The sequence below is a fragment of the Podarcis melisellensis genome (assembly GCF_964234715.1).
Source record: "Podarcis melisellensis genome assembly, chromosome: 1".
In the NCBI taxonomy this organism is placed as follows: domain Eukaryota; kingdom Metazoa; phylum Chordata; class Lepidosauria; order Squamata; family Lacertidae; genus Podarcis; species Podarcis melisellensis.
This window is the reverse complement of record NC_138528.1, coordinates 17522169-17538569: the sequence shown is the minus strand read 5'-3', so window position 1 is coordinate 17538569 and position 16401 is coordinate 17522169. Positions and strand designations below refer to the sequence as shown.

The 16401-nt window shown below is 39.8% G+C and overlaps 1 protein-coding gene across 2 annotated transcripts in view; it reads right to left on the bottom strand.

The window, feature by feature from the left end:
- Nucleotides 1-16401, bottom strand: part of SETD3 (SET domain containing 3, actin N3(tau)-histidine methyltransferase) — a 49424-nt gene that overhangs the window by 31459 nt on the left and 1564 nt on the right. The window contains exons 2-6 of one of the 2 annotated variants that reach the window (XM_081911899.1): nucleotides 6454-6563; nucleotides 6045-6137; nucleotides 4249-4397; nucleotides 3636-3708; nucleotides 2314-2570 (exon numbers count right to left, since the gene is read on the bottom strand). In XM_081911899.1, the coding sequence (XP_081768025.1) occupies nucleotides 2314-2570; nucleotides 3636-3708; nucleotides 4249-4397; nucleotides 6045-6137; nucleotides 6454-6556 (675 nt within the window). In that variant the 5' untranslated portion in view covers nucleotides 6557-6563. Of the gene's footprint in view, nucleotides 1-2313; nucleotides 2571-3635; nucleotides 3709-4248; nucleotides 4398-6044; nucleotides 6138-6453; nucleotides 6566-16401 lie in introns of both variants that reach the window. The other variant, XM_081911898.1, reaches the window with a different exon arrangement.

Sequence of the window (16401 nt, the reverse complement as noted above, 5' to 3'; positions counted from 1 at the left end):
GGAAAATGTATACAGATTGAGAACAGGCGATGCTGTGTTACAAGAAACAAATGCCATTTTCAGAACTGAAAATGTTCTCTCCTCCCCCACAAACCTGCCTCCTCAAAAGAGTCCACTAGCTTGTCAGCTCTACAGAGCTGTCAAGGAAGAAGGAGCCATGGATCAATAGTACTACTGTGCAGAGGCACTCAGCCCCAGATGAGCTCCTGATGCAATGGTTTCACAGCAGTAGCTGTGATACTTTTGCCCAGGGAGCTGGCAGGTAGGCCACTACAAAGCTGCTTTTCTATCTAGATTACCTACCCAATAGTTCCCAAACTTCCCACTCTACAGGCTACTTAAAAACTGTTGATTATCTTGGTAGACAACTCAATGATTTTTCTGCCTGTTGTAGCAACTGTAATGTCCTATACTAGATGAATGATTTTTAACTGTGTTTTTATTGCTTCCTTTATTTCTTATTTTTTAAATTAAAATTTGCAAATTAAAATGCAATACAATAAAATAAAATAGAAATAAAGCAGCAATAAAAATACAAGATGAATATTTAATGCGGGTATATTGCAGACCACTCAAATAAAATTCATGGACCACAGTTTCAGAATCAATGATCTGCACATCAGTGTGAATACTGGGGTGTAGGTTCTGAAATAGGATTATGACTATAGAAACTATGATTAGGTATGAAAGTCAACACGTGAACACACAGGAGAGAACTTTACCTGCAGCCAAAGGGTTGCTTACTCTATGATGTAGCTGTTTTCATGCCTCTAAAACTAAGTGATTGTCTGCCTCTTCTACAAAGCAAAAAAGCAACTACAGCAAAAAAGAGAGAAAGTGAGCAAAGCTCCGAGACTGAGCCTATAGTTCTTTCCTGCTCATTCATGTACCCTCTTTGAACCCCAGCCACTTCAAAGAGTTAAGTAGCAACAACACTACTTAGTACTTTGAAGATATTATCTGGTACAGTTTGTATTAAAATGGGACTCCACAGTTCATTACGAATTTGGTTACCCTGAAAAAAAGATACAGAAGAGAGCTACAGGGGTGATAAAAATCTAGATAGCGAGATACTGGTTGTGTTTAGACTGCATGAAGTAAAATTATATGGTGTCTGGGTTTTGTTGCCTTTTTATCATGGTTTAAAAAGGCCATAGTTTGCTCCAGCAGAAAATTTACTCAATTCTTGTAGTGTCTAAACTGCTAACTCAGTTTACTAACTAAGATACAGGACAGGAGATACACAAGTGAAGTATTTTACTACTGAAGTAAAGCACTTTTAAGATCATAAGCATGAGCATACTCTTCATAAAAGAACAGTAAACTAAGTAGAGGAACATTGAAAGCTGCCTTGCACAGAGCCGGATCACTGTTCCATAGAGCTCAATATTGTCTACAGTGATTGCTAGAGGCTCTTCAGAATTCACACAGGAGTCCTGCCCAGATCCAGCTGGAGATGCCCAGGATTGAATTTGGGATCTTTTGCATGTGAATTCATGTGATCTACTACTGAGCTATAGTACTTCCTTAAGAGGAAAGATGTATGTTACCCAATGGAATTAGGTATATATTTGGGGGCCGGGGAGCAGGGCGAAGGCTACAAATGAAGAGTCATACATGAGAATGAATGAGCTCTGCAAACAACTGAATTATTGCCATTACATTCTATATCATCTGAAGTACATCAGCAACCTTACAGGCTAAAGATTTTTCACTAAAAATGAACACAAAATTTCACAAGTGCATGCCAGATGATCACAATCATTTTCGGATCATTTTGCATATGTGAACAAAGGAAAATGAAGCCCTTCCCATTCACTACAAAGTATCTTCTGCAGGAAACAGATATAGCACATTTTGAGTGATTCTCAAAATTCCATGACAACAACCCAGGATAGGTTTATGCAGACATCTAATGGCTAAACACACCAGGGGCAAAAAGTAGTATTAATCAGGTATCCACTATAGAGAAAATAAAATGGTGCACTTGGGCCACTGCTGACGGCAAAATCTACCCTCTTCCAATAACACTAGATAGCTATCCCAAAATGTATGTCGCATGTGTGCACTCAGAGCAAGACGATGTACTGCACTTCTATCAGAAGTCCTTCCATTTATAACCACCACCTCCACACACAACAACTATCATAGCAACAGCATTCTGCTAGTATAAGCAATGGTAAAAAAGTAATCAGGTTAGCACTGGTACTGTGGTACTTAGAACTTTAGGCCACTTAACAAGCCTTTTAAAAATGTCAGAGTTCTACTTTGCTATGGTCCTCATATAATACAGTGTCTGTTCCAGGCTCTTACCTGAATAACTTTGTAGAAATAGGCATACTGTCGAGCAGTATTTTTATATTGGCTGAAAACGTCATGTATGGCCTGAGTTGACTGAAGATATTGAACCTCATCTTCTTCAAAGTAAAGAGGAGTATTGTATTCACTTGGGAGAGTTTGGATGTAAGGCAGCCAGAAAGAACTAGGATTGCAGCGTTCACAAAGAAGGTGGAATGCTAGCGTGATGTTGCCCATGGCTTGGAGAATTCGGTCTTGAGAATACAAGGATCCTAAAAAAGGAAAAGAACCCATAAATAATTTTTAGTCCCCCTAACAGGATTCCTAAGTGCATATTAAGTGATTTTTGTAAGAAAGAAAACTTTAACAAAATAAGTATGTCTTGCAATAACATGAATTTTGTTTACTTCCTATGATAGACTTTCTGTAACTTTCCTATAACCTTTAAACTGATCTAAAAATGGTAATTTCAATAAATTAGTTGGCATCCATCTGTCTCAAGAGACAACAGAGCGCACTTCCAGAGGTGAAACCAAACTGCTGTGTTAGCAGCACTGAAGTGACCTCCCTGGAGCGCAAGCCTGGGCAGTGTGTATGAAGGTCCTGGGGCTGCCCAGATAACAAGATACCCCTCTTGGCCTTGCTGAGAAAAGAAAGCAGAGCAATACATTTGGCACCAGCTTGGCAGCAGGAGTTTGTCAGAAGGAGGCGTACAAGGTGCCATCCAACCATCTTAGGGACTCCACTCCATATTTGTTGAGGGTTTACTCCTTAGCCCTCTCCTCTCCTGAAGATATCCCACAAGGCAGCAGAGGTTTAGGACCAGAGTTTTCTTTCTGCTAGATGGGCTACCTTCCTAGGTTGACGAGACCCATTTGCCCTTCACGTGTAGGAACCATCTTCTTGACTGTTGGACTCTTCACTCAATCTGCCAGAGCCTGTCTTTGCATGCAAGGGAATACCTAAACTCACTGAGGGTTTGAGACCCATCAGCTATCCTCACATGGTTTAGCCAGCCAGTCAAAGCTGTTCCCGGGCTGTGGCCGCTGCTGCATGCCAACAGCTTCTAGAAGCCATAGCTGAGAGCAGAATACACGGTAGGGACCAAAGGTAGACAAACTACCCCAGAAGAAGCATGACGTGTCCCCCACCAGAGGTACTACCCCTCCCCATACACCCCAGTTCAATAAATAATAATAAATATGATACCTTGTTCAAGCATTGTAATAAACCCACTAGACAATTCTAACTGACAATTTTCATCATTTTGCTAGTGGAGAACTTTCCATCAACACACCCTTTGCACACCTGCAAACGCATTCAAAATCTTCTCTTACCCAAAACTGAATTTTTCGCTGATTCAACAGTCATCAACAATTTTCTGGGAACCCAGAGAAAAAGCTCTTCTGCCTAGAAAAACACAGGGGAAGTTCACAATATCATACAGATCTGATAAACATACAGGATGGTAACAAATTGTGGTAATCTGCCTGCAAAACAGCCATTCTGCTAGTGGAAGCACAGTGGCACAGTGTACAACCTAAGTCCAAGTCTTGCACCTGTGAAAGATGCTGGGCAACACCTGGTGCAACCACTATTATTATTATACTCTGTGACCATTAAGCCTCTGCACCATATGTGCTTGTGCAATGGTTGCATCAGTAATTGGAGGAGGATGGGGAGACAGGCCATTTATACCTAACATTTTCTTTCACAAGGGACATATTAGCACATTGAGATATTGTAACATCACTGTCTTCTGGAAGATGGAGGATCCTGCTATTCCACCTGAGGATCCCTGCATTAGGACCATGATTTGGACAAGCTCAACACCTGTACTAAATTTCAAAAGATCTAGTCTTCTGCCAATTTAGTATTTCAAACACTGGGGACTGGTTGAGTGATCTTTAAATGCCCCCAATGTACCTTCCAATGCCATCCTATACTCACTTTTATCTCTCTCGTAGCTTTCAAACCAAAACCCTCTTCACCAAAGTTAGCCACTTCAAAGCCCTCTGTAGATGCACCATTCTCTCTGGCCCAGTTAATTAGTTCAGTGAAATAATCTTCTCTTTTCCCATCAAATACGACAGACAAACCTATGTACATATTTAGCAGCAGAGAAAAACACAATGAGTCACCAGTACTAATTAACACAGATGTTAAAAACGTTTAGGAAGCATTCATAGCAGCTTTTAAAATACAGTTGTACCTTGGAAGTTGAACGGAATCCATTCCGGAAGTCCATTCAACTTAAAATGTTCACAAACCAAAGCACAGCTTCTGATTGGCTGCAAAAAGCTCCTGCAGCCAATGAGAAGCTGCAGAAGCCTCATTGGCTTCCAAAAATAGTTCGCAAACCGGAATAGTCACTTCTGGGTTTGCGACGTTCGGGAGCCAAAACGTTTGGGAACTAAGCTCTTCAACTTCCTAGGCACGGCTGTACAATCAATTCAATTTGGTCAACCAAGGCTTTAATTGTCAGCGTGAAAGACAACGTGTCAATAAAAAGTGAGCTCAAGCAACTCCCAAATTCCTCAGCGAAAACACCACATATTCTGCCAGTCAAGTCACATGCTTATGAAAAGCTATTTGGAACAATTCCTTTGTTTTTCTTGACCACAGATTACATTAATTTGCCTTATATTTAGGGAGGATTCACTTTAATGAAGTTCTCCTTGGAGTCATTATGAACTACAGATCTTTCTCCAAGTAGGCGTAGGATAAGTCTCACAAGCTAGGACAAACAGGAGAAGTGGTAAAACTGTAGAATTCCATCAGAGTGAGAAGAGTTAGAAATGCCAGAATTATTCACTGTAGCTAGAGATATAAAAGGTTAAACATTCCTAACAAGGTCAATGAACTGTTTCTTAACATTATTGTACTGCAATGTTTTAAAACATGAGGAAAATACTTTATCGTATAAATGTGAACGAGGAAGTGTCGACAGCAGCACTTTTAGGTTGTTCTACCTTTTTTATTTTAAAAAGTTAATATGCATGTGGAGCTCAGGCTAAGAAAGATTTTCTTTTGACCATGTAGAATAAAAGCACATACAGCCCACACGTGCACTTCAATAATTAAACTCTCATTTTTACTCTGATGCCACAAATAAAGGGGAAGAAAAAAGCATAAACAAAAGGATTGTTTCTAGAAACAAAGTGTTGAGTTCCCTATGGTGATCACTTGCAAATGGGACTGCCCAATTCAAGCATTAACAATAATCTTAACAGGAAATATCTTTTCAAATCTAAACACTTGTTTTAAGATGTTACGCAAACATAACCTACTAGGTTAAATGTGACTAATGAATCATCCAATACAGATTAGCATTGCAGACACTGCAAAAATAGCAGTTGTGGTGTCAGCACACACACAAAGAATGTAATGACTGATGAAAGACCAGCTGTTTTGTTTTAAATAAGGGGAATGCTTACAAATAAAAAGCATTTAGCAACCAAACAAACATGCTTCACAACTAGTCACTTATAATACTTGAAGTGGTCCCTGAAAGTTCAACACTCAGGTGCTCTGCTCCACTCTACAATACAGACTAGTCTCTGTTCAACACTTTTGCAAAGGAATGAAAGCTCAGTCTTTTTGAGAATACTAAAATAAGAAATATTTGTGACTCAGAGTGTGCTTGGAATTTAATTAGAGCCTTTTTTAAAAGACAGAAGGCAGCAAAACGCAGTGCCAAAATTACTTCTGACCACAAGCAATTAGAAAAGCCATTTCTTGTTTACCTTTCTGTTTTTTACGGATTCTCTCAACAAGAGCTCGGATCTGTTGATACTCTTCCCACTCCTTTCCAGGACCTGGAGTTGGACTGCTACATTCTGGAAAGATAAACAAACAAAAAATTATTGCTCACTGAAATTTAACTTTTCTCCTCTCCTTAACATCAAGAGAGTATCATAAATGGATTTATATGTTCAATTTCATAACTTCCATTTGAACTCCAATACTAAAAACATATGTTCACTGAAGCCATGAACCTCTAATATATTTTACAGGAATAGAGGTGCTAAAGCCTGGATAGACTTTCCTTTCCTAATTTAAATACTGAATAGAAAAAAATTCAACCCTGCCTATTTTCCACATGAACTTATAGAGATCATCTCCTTTGCCACAACTACAGTACAACATACTTACTTTGTAATAATTCACTAATTAGATTCAACATTTCTTTTGGAGAGACTGCTGCCGTGGCTCCAGTGCCTGACTTCTGAGTTTTCACTCTGCTTTTCTTCCCCATCTTCCAACTAAAAGAGAACAGTAGTTAAATAAGCAAGGGGTTTCTGTTACTACTTATGTTCTTTTTCTTTCTTTTTTTGATACCAATATATTGAATGCTGGGGAGGTGAAGATGAGCAAATATCTGGAAGGCTTGAAGGAAACACCTGATTCTCTATAAAAATTTGTACCTGTGAGGGGTGCCTCGTAGGTACAGCTTCTGCTCCCAGATCTGTTTAGGAAGGTCCTCCAATCCTATGGAGCAGATTGCATGAATGGAAGTCTGTTCTGCTCAAAGACTTTCTATACCATCCAGTTATCCGAGTTCTGTTACTGAAGTGTATAAGAAAAGCATTCCCATGTATAACTAAAAACACTGGTAGCTAACCATGTAAGTCACGTTAGCATAAATGTATGTATACATTTATAAAAAATATACACATTTTAAAATGCTCAATAAATTGGGTTTGATCCCAGCTGCAATAAAATGTTTTCTTTAGAACCTATCAAAAAAGAACAGCTGACTTGCTTCCTGTTTCATTTCTTTTGATGAGATTTACATTAATGTATTGAGGGCTGGTTTGTTGAACAGGGTTAAGTAGTGCCTACCTGTGCAAACAGCCAGTGCCAGTGCTTAAAATGTTTTTCTCTGCTAGCTGGTTTTAATATATCGAAAACATAAATTTCTGGAAAACCACAGAAATTTTCTCCAAGGGAGAAACTGTCAAGTGTTGATGAATATGCTTGGTACATGTAGCAAAGTAGCATATCCAAATATAGAGGATCCAATGAACTTGGCACCAAATAGCATGCAAGAACAGTGGCAGCAAGAGTTTAACTCATCTCCCACTCTTAACTCTTGTTGGCAAAGATCTCATGTTGTGTTCGGCTTTGAACTTCTGTTCTACCAAAATCTTTCCTTGAAATATATATATATATATATATATAATTTTCTTGCTTCCCACGCAGTTTTAAACAAAACAAAAGTGAACCCAATACTTTCCTTCAGAAGGCACTCACTTTGCAATAAATAAGTTCATTAGTGCATGATTTTGCAACCTTAACACCCTGTAACCCTAAAGTTAGATTGATAGGATTAGGAAAACTCTGCAAACATGTTGCTCTCAACAGAATGCTTTAGGACTCAACGGCTGCACAATCTATTAATTGGTGCAAACATAAATATTCCAGAAACCTTATCAGAAAGAATAAGGAGAAGATCTCTATCACATAACCAAGTCTAAGAATTTCTAGCTAACTTTTATCAGATTTCTTATTTAAAACATGCCCATAAACACATTTAAGGTATTGTTGCATACCATCCCAATCTCCAAGCGGTGTGAGATTCCAGGGGTCCCAGGCACTTACCCGGGGTTTGTGCTTTCTTTTGGAATGAGACACTTTAGAGACTGTTGAGTCTTTATGATATCTGCTTAATCTACACATATACGCAACCTGAGCCTACGATGGAGAGGTTCACAGCATTAACCTCCCAAGTAAGTCCTGCTTCTCTCATAGCCACAGCCTTGGATTCCAGCGGAAATCAGGCCTCTCTCTCTCACTGGACTTTTGTCTTTCTAACAGACAATTGAGGGAGGGGACGTTTAACCCTTTGCCCTCTGGCACAGAGCCGCTCCCTTTGTGGGCCATTACCAGGATGGTCTGACTATTCTAGCAACTGAATCCATGCTGGATCCAGGAATTGGAAGGGGGGCTCAGGGCATACAGCCTAAAGGTAAAGGTAAAGGTACCCCTGCCCGTACGGGCCAGTCTTGACAGACTCTGGGGTTGTGCGCCCATCTCACTCAAGAGGCCAGGGGCCAGCGCTGTCCGAAGACACTTCCGGGTCACGTGGCCAGCATGACATCGCTGCTCTGGCGAGCCAGAGCTGCACATGGAAACGCCGTTTACCTTCCCGCTGGTAAGCGGTCCCTATTTATCTACTTGCACCCGGAGGTGCTTTCGAACTGCTAGGTTGGCAGGCGCTGGGACCGAGCAGCGGGAGCGCACCCCGCAGCAGGGATTCGAACCGCCGACCTTTCGATCAGCAAGTCCTAGGCGCTGAGGCTTTAACCCACAGCGCCACCTGTGGGTTTGCAGCCATCTGCTGCAAACTCACAACAGTATTTTAACACTATACACACAGTATTATTTCTGCAGCACTATCCACAAATAATGACAGAACAGATCCGTACCCTGAGGGTTTTACAATCTAGGATACCAGACAGACAACAGAGAGAGGGAAACAAATGGAGCCAGGATCAACAGGGAAAGGATGTGATTATTGCATTTACATGTACTTAGGATAAGTTACACTACAGCATGGAAGTTCTGCCAAGACACCTGAAGTCTAAAAATGAATTGTGTCATCACACTTCTGGCGAGTTGCTTTTTAAAATGCCAACAACTCCCAACTGCTGTTGCTATAATTTAAATCAAAAGTACAAGAAATTTCTGCACAGTGAAATACTATCCTCTAACAGGAATCTCAGAACTATTTGAGTTCACTGTGATACAGTGGTCACCTCTATAACACAGAAAAAAGGAAGAGATAAATTTTTTTGGTGCAATGCAAAGAGGTTTAACAAAATTGATTGATTTAAAGCACCTAGATTTAAATAATAATAATAATAATAATTTTTATTTATACCCCGCCCTCCCCAGCCAAAGCCAGACTCAGAGCGGCTTTACAGGCAATAATAAAAACAAGTTAAATGATTACAACTTAAAAACAAAATTAAAAAATACAACATTAAAATATTGAAACATTAAAAGGTATTGTTGCATGCCATCCCAATCTCTAAGCGGTGTGAAATTCCAGGGGTCCCAGGCACTTACACTTAATGGAGTTAAATGAATTATAATAAGTGATTTATATCAAGTTTCCTATTCTGAAACTGTTAAATTATCTTTTCGTACTATAAAATAATATTTGCTCATAAAGGGTTGTGTCCAATTAGTGTCCATTGGAAGATAAAGGTTATTTCCCTTTTAAAGCTGTCCATGTTGGTGGTCACTACCATGTTAGCAAACTCCATGGTTTAACTATGCAGTTTGAAGAAGTATTTCCTTTTGTCTGCCCTGAATGTCTCACTATTTAGTTTCACTTGATGATCCAGGGTTCAAACATCAGGAGAAAGAGAACCTATTCTTTTCCCCCCACCCCATGCATAACTATACTTTTGTAACGTGTCCTCCTTGCTCACTGCAATAAAACAGAATACTGTACATGCTGCAAACTAATATTTATGATAAGAACCCAAAGGCATACTTGTCTTTGAAAAAAACCTCTAGAATTGACTAAATTAAACCAGTATCAAAGTGGATGTTAGATGAAATCTTTTTAGGGGAAATAAAGACAATCATCATCAACAAATTCCAAATCCTCTAGATATAGCCAATAAATCTCCAACTCTTTCCCACACATTCTAACTTATTTCAAAATCCAAACTAGCATATTTCAGTAGAAGATCAAAATAAGATCACAATTTTACAAATTGGCTTTTAGCAGTCCAAGCTCATTTGTAAGAACTAAGCAAAGCAAGTTTCACTGCAGAAAAGGTGTCATTAAGGTGTCATCTGAAAGTACACTCAATGGGCAAGATCCACTCATGCAACAGGACTTCTCCTTCCTGTCCTCCCTTTGAAGCCACCTTGGGGAAAAATATTGCCCCAGAGGATTCTACAAAGAATGCTTTGGGGTGCACAGAGGGCTGGGGTTGAGAAAAGAAACTTAAACCATGTTGCACAAGATTTGCATTGGGCAAATTAGGCAGGCATCATTAGATGTCATTCCAAAATTGTCATTGTTCATTTAACAGAAAATGAGATTACATATTATTTTGCAAATACTGCTGAGAGCTAAGACAAGTTATGCTTTGAATCCTGAGATTTGTATGACTGTAGGAACAATATACAGAATAATTCTTTAAAATCTCAGAAACAAGACGAGGGCTAGGGAAACAAGGAAACTGCCAGTGAAAGCCCTTCTTTTGCTCTTTAGCAAAACATGCTCCACTTCTAGCTGCCTCATTATTTGACCAGATGCCAGTCTAGTCCAGTACTAAATTGTGGCCTGTTAGATAATCCTCAGAAGTCACAAGCAGAAGTCACAAAAAACCCATTCCCTTTTCGACCCCAGCATTTGATCATTAGGTGTACTGCCACTGAACACAGAGGTTTCAATTTTATTTCTTGCAGCTAAAAGTCACCAAGTCTACTTGAATTTGTAACGGTCTGTTACCATTTGTTACCTTTGTACCCTACTACTACAGAGAAAGCCAGGAACTTAGGCCACCAGTAACAGTCGGTATGTTTTGCAATGTCCCAAAATTAGTACTTGGGCTGATGTAACTGATACAGCAGTGAAGCTACTTTCCTTCACAAAGCAACTGCCTACTGACAACAGACAGCATCAGAAACTCTTGCCCTATTTGAGGGCTCAGTCTTAGAAGCTTAGAAAGCTCCAAGGAAGTAAAGTCCCTAGGGAGTTTGTTCTACTATGGAACAGATCACATTCAAAGAAAGACACAAGGAGGAACACATATTCTACTTGTGAAGAATCTCTGTGCTACTACAGCAGCAAGAATGTTACTTGCCCCAAAATGGAAAGAAGCAGAAGTCCCAGCAAAGTAAGAATGGATACAAAAACTTATGGAATATGCAGAAATGGTGAAACTTACTGGAAGAATAAGAAATCAAGATCACAAACTTTTTATAAAAGAATGGAAATGGTTTCTTGAATATTTACAAATAAATTGTAAACAGAGAAGAACACTGGCAGGATTATTGTGATAACCTGCAGTTTTATAAGAGTATATATTTAAAGTAGATGAAATTAAGTTAATTTGGATATGCAGAAGATATTAAAAATAAACTTAAGGAACTGCAGAAAGAGGGGGAAGGAAATCACGTTTTGAAATGTTAAAATGATTGTAAAATTAGTGAAATCTATAAATCTGAAAAGCATTAAAAAAAATCCAAAAATTCTGTGTGATTTAAAGCTCTGATTTTGAAGGGCTTTAAAATGTTGTGCAGCTCTGTAGTTCAGACCCCAAATTTGTGGAAGGTTCTAAACTGTGTACAGATGATCTGCCCAGAGTGGCTGGGGAGGCCCGGCCAGATGGGCGGAATATAAACAATAATTTATTACTATTACTATTAAAACAGAGCTGGGCTGCATAACCCTGCTTCTCCTTGCATGTTTTTTTCTTCCACATAAGAAGACTGAATACCCAAATAGTACTTTTATCTTACAAAGATAAATTCTACTTGTGTTAGCTATCACAGTAGCATGGTTTATGACTGTTTGCCTGTCAACTGAACCAGCTCCCCTTTTAAGAACTTAAATCAATCAAGAAAAATTAGGTTTCAGCAAATCTATGTAGCAAAGTCCGCAACAACTTTCAAAGAAAAAGCATTTCTCTTGTTAAGTTCACACACTAGAAAACTATGACATCTTCCTGACATTTAATTACAACATGGTGTATCATGTTTTGTACATGCAGTTTCTCAACAATCGTTAAAATTAATTGGGATTCTGGACGCATGTGGGTTGCAACCAATTTATGCTAATAAAAATATATACCTATTGAAAGTATATTATCAATTAAAAGAAAGTGAATATTAATTCTGTACTTAATTTGCTAAGAGTTTGCAATTCTCCAGTTTCCTTGTAGAATATGTATTTTTTAAAGATAATAAATGAAGTTGTACCATACTAGCAAGGAGACGAACTTATACTGGTGTTTCATTTTGAGATAGCATGTAGTCACACAAGCCTCTTTGCTGGCTTTTACTCTTTCACCATTTTGTCATACAAATGCTTTCCATATACCAGAAGACAGAGTAAGATCCAATGGCAAACAAGCAGACTTCTGATTTGCAACAGTATTTCTCATTCCTTCTCCTAACTCCCTGCCATTCCCCAAACTCTCCAAAGCAGACTTTTTGGAGGAGGTGGGCAGCAGGAGAGCAAGGAGAAGTTCTCTTACGTATCTGGAAGTCTGTTCTACCTGTGCAGAGACACCTTTGGATACAACCCAAAGAAAGGATCTGTAAAGCATATCTAATGCAAAAGCATTTAGCAAATTCAAATTCCTAACCTAACAGCCTGCAATAAACAATGAGCAGGTTAAATCATGTCACAGATACCACAAAACAAGGAATAGTAAAATGAAGTGATGGCTAGAACAAGCTAGCCATTTTGCAGAAGCAGATGTTGTGATTCTGTGGCCCTTCAGATGTTGCTGGACTACAACAACTCTCATCATCCCTGACTATTGGGTGTGCTCGCTGTGACTGATGAGAGTGGAGTCTAACAACATCAGAAGAAATTCCTTCCAGTAGCACCTTAAAGACCAACTAAGTTAGTTCTTGGTATGAGCTTTCGTGTGCATGCACACTTCTTCAGATACCTGAAGATACCTTCTTCGTATCTGAAGAAGTGTGCATGCACACGAAAGCTCATACCAAGAACTAACTTAGTTGGTCTTTAAGGTGCTACTGGAAGGAATTTTTTTTGTTTTGACTATGGCAGACCAACACGGCTACCTATCTGTAACTGGAACATCAGAAGAGTCAAAGGATCCTCAAATGATAGATGAAGCATAATGATGTTTAACAGTTTCTCCCCAAAAAGCATGAGAGCAGATCAAGGACATGCACAGCCTGGCATTCAAATCTTGCAATGGCCAACCAGCCTATGGAAAGCCCACATGCAGGGCATGAATGCAGTAACCCTCTCCCATTCTTCTCTTGATTTTTTTTTGTCATATTTTAATATTTCATGGTGAGCGGCACATCAGTTGGGTTGAACAGACAGGAAGGAACCAAGATTTCACAAAATAAAAAATGCCTCCAAACTACAACTAAGATCTTAATGCATCATCAAGCCTCGTTAAATTTGTGTTCCGCTTTCCTCCCACATGAGCCACAAGTAGATTGCCTATCTTTCCCCCAGGAACTAACAACAAAGAACCCTTGGCACGGCAAACAGCATCACTCGATTACCCATATACGACTAGCCATATCTCTGCCAAGACAGTATTAAGCGGGTAGATGGATAAATGCAGCAAAAAGTTAAACCTACTACAAAAAAAGACTTTGAGAAGAGAGGAAACATAACTTCAGAGAAAGGGACATTAAATTATCAATGAATAAGAATGGGGAATTCAAGATGGAAGCTGGTGCAATCACACTACAATTAATATTTGCTTATGAGCAGGTTAAAGTAAAAAGCGGGAAACTGTACATTCATTTGGCAGAAAAGGTCTGGAATCATATAATCATAGTTGGAAGGGACGCCAAAAGTCATCCCGTTCAACCCTCTGCAATGCAGGGATCTCAGTTAAAGCATCCATGACAGATGGCCATCCAACCTGTGTTTAAAAACCTCCAAGGAAGGAAAGTCCATCACCTCTTGTGGGAGTCTGTTCCACTGCTGAACAGCTCTGTCAGAAAGTTTTTCCAAATGTTAATTGGAATCTCCTTTCTTGCAACTTGAAGCCATTGGTTTGAGTCCTACCTCCCAGAGCAGGAGAAAACAAGCATGCTGCCTCCTCCATGTGACAGTCCTTGAGATATTTGAAGATGGCTATCATGTCTCCTCTCAGTCTCCTCTTTTCCAGGCTAAACATACCCAGCTCCTTCAAGCGCTCCTTATAAGGCTTAGTTTCCATACCCTTGAGCATCTTGGATGCTCTCCTCTGCACATGTTCCAGCTTGTCAACATCCTTCTTAAACTGTGGTGCCCAGAACTGGACACAGGATTCCAAGTGTGGTCTAACTAAGGCAGAATAGAGTGGTACTATTACTTCCCTTGATCTGGACACTACACTTCTGTTGATGCAGCCTAAAATAGCATTAGTTTCCCCGCCCCCCCCGCCCCCGCTGTATCACACTGTTGTCTCATGTTCAGCCAAGACCCCATGATCCTTTTCACCTGTACTGCTAGTAAGCCAGGTGTCCCCCATCCTATATTTGTGCATCTGGTTATTCCTGCCTAGGTGCAGAACTTTACATTTGTCCCTATTGAAATAACATTTTGAGCTTGCGCCCAGTTCTCCAAACTGTTGTGGTCATTTTGAATTCTGATTCTGTCTTCTGCGGCATTAGCTACCCATTCCAGTACTGTATGGTGTTATCAAATATGATGAGCATCCCCTCAATTCCTTCATCGGTCATTTATAAAGATGCTGAACTACGGGCCCAGGACAGAACCCTGCAGCACCCCACTTTTTACTTTTTTCCAGGATGATGAGGAACTATTAATGAGTACTCTTTGGGTTCAGTCAGTCAACCAGCTACAAATCCACCTAACAGTTACCTCATTCAAACCACATTTTACCAGCTTCCTCTTGAGAGTACCATGAGGTACTTTGTCAAAAGCCTTACTGAAATCAAGATACACTGTGTCCACAGCATTTCCCCAATCCACTAAGTTTGTAATTCAATCAAAAAATAAATCAGATTGGTCTGGCATGACTTATTTTTGAGAAACCCATACTGGGTCTTAGTAATCACAGAATCCTTTTCTAAATGCTCACAGACCGACTGTTGAATCATCTGTTCTACGACCTTCCCTGGTATCAATGTCAGGCTCCCCAGTCAAGTAGTTACCTGGGTCTTCCTTTCCTCCCTTTTTGAAGATGGGGACAACATTTGTCCGCATCCAGTCTGTAGGGACTTCACCTGTTCTCCAAAAGTTCTCAAAGATAATAGGCAAAGGCTCCACAAGCTCCTTTAGTACGCTTGGATGCAGTTCATCAGGCTCTGGAGATATGAATTCATTTAAAGTAGCTAGGTGTTCCCTCACTACCTCTTTTCCTATCTTGGTCTGCAGCTCCCTCCTTACATTATTTATTCTGTTATCACCAGGTTGAGCATCGCTTTCCTTTTGGGTGAAGACAGGGCCAAAGTAGGTGTTGAGTAGTTCCGCTTTTCTCTGTCATCCAATAGCATTTCTCTGTGTTCCCCACACAGAGGACCTACCACGTGCTTGTTCTTCCTTTTACTTCAGACATAGCCTTTTTTATTCTTTTTAACTTCTCTTTCAAGCCTAAGCTCATTTTGCGGTTTAGCCAGCCTGTCTTTCCCCTGCAACTGTTGGCTACACATGTATACTCCTCCTCTGTGATTTCCCCTTTCTTCCACTCTAGGAATGACCCCTAGAGTTTGTATAAAGTAAACTAGCATAAAAAAAACAGAAGAGAAGTGAATTGAAAAGTTATGGCTTCATCCTTATGAGGAATAGGCAAAAGAAGAAGAATTATCTGCAAAAACAAGACAGACATTTAAAGAAAGGAATGGAAGTTGTGTATGAGACAATCAAAACAGTTGCATGGAGAAGTACAAAAGAATTACTAATGTCAGTATGATTCCTGTAAGAGAAATGGAATTGGCATTAAGGTCAAGATGTGATAAATGTACCATTGAGAAATTTAGAAAACAAGCAGCAAAATACTGGAACTATAGGCAATTTAATCTGAGAAAGATAAGATAATCATGAAATTAAGCTGAATGAGCTGCAATCCTATACACCCTTACCCTAGAGCATGGGTAGGCAAACTAAGGCCCGGGGGCTGGATGTGGCCCAATGCCTTCTAAATCCGGCCTGTGGACGGTCCAGGAATCAGCGTGTTTTTACATGAGTAGAATGTGTGCTTTTATTTAAAATGCATCTCTGGGTTATTTGTGGGGCACAGGAATTCATTCATTCCCCCCCTTCAAAATATAGTCCGGCCGCCCGCAAGGTCTGAGTGACAGTGGACCGGCCCCCTGCTGAAAAAGTTTGCTGACTCCTGCCCTAGAGTAACCTCACAGAACAAAATGGGGCTTACTTCTGAGTCTTAGGCTGCAATCTTGAAC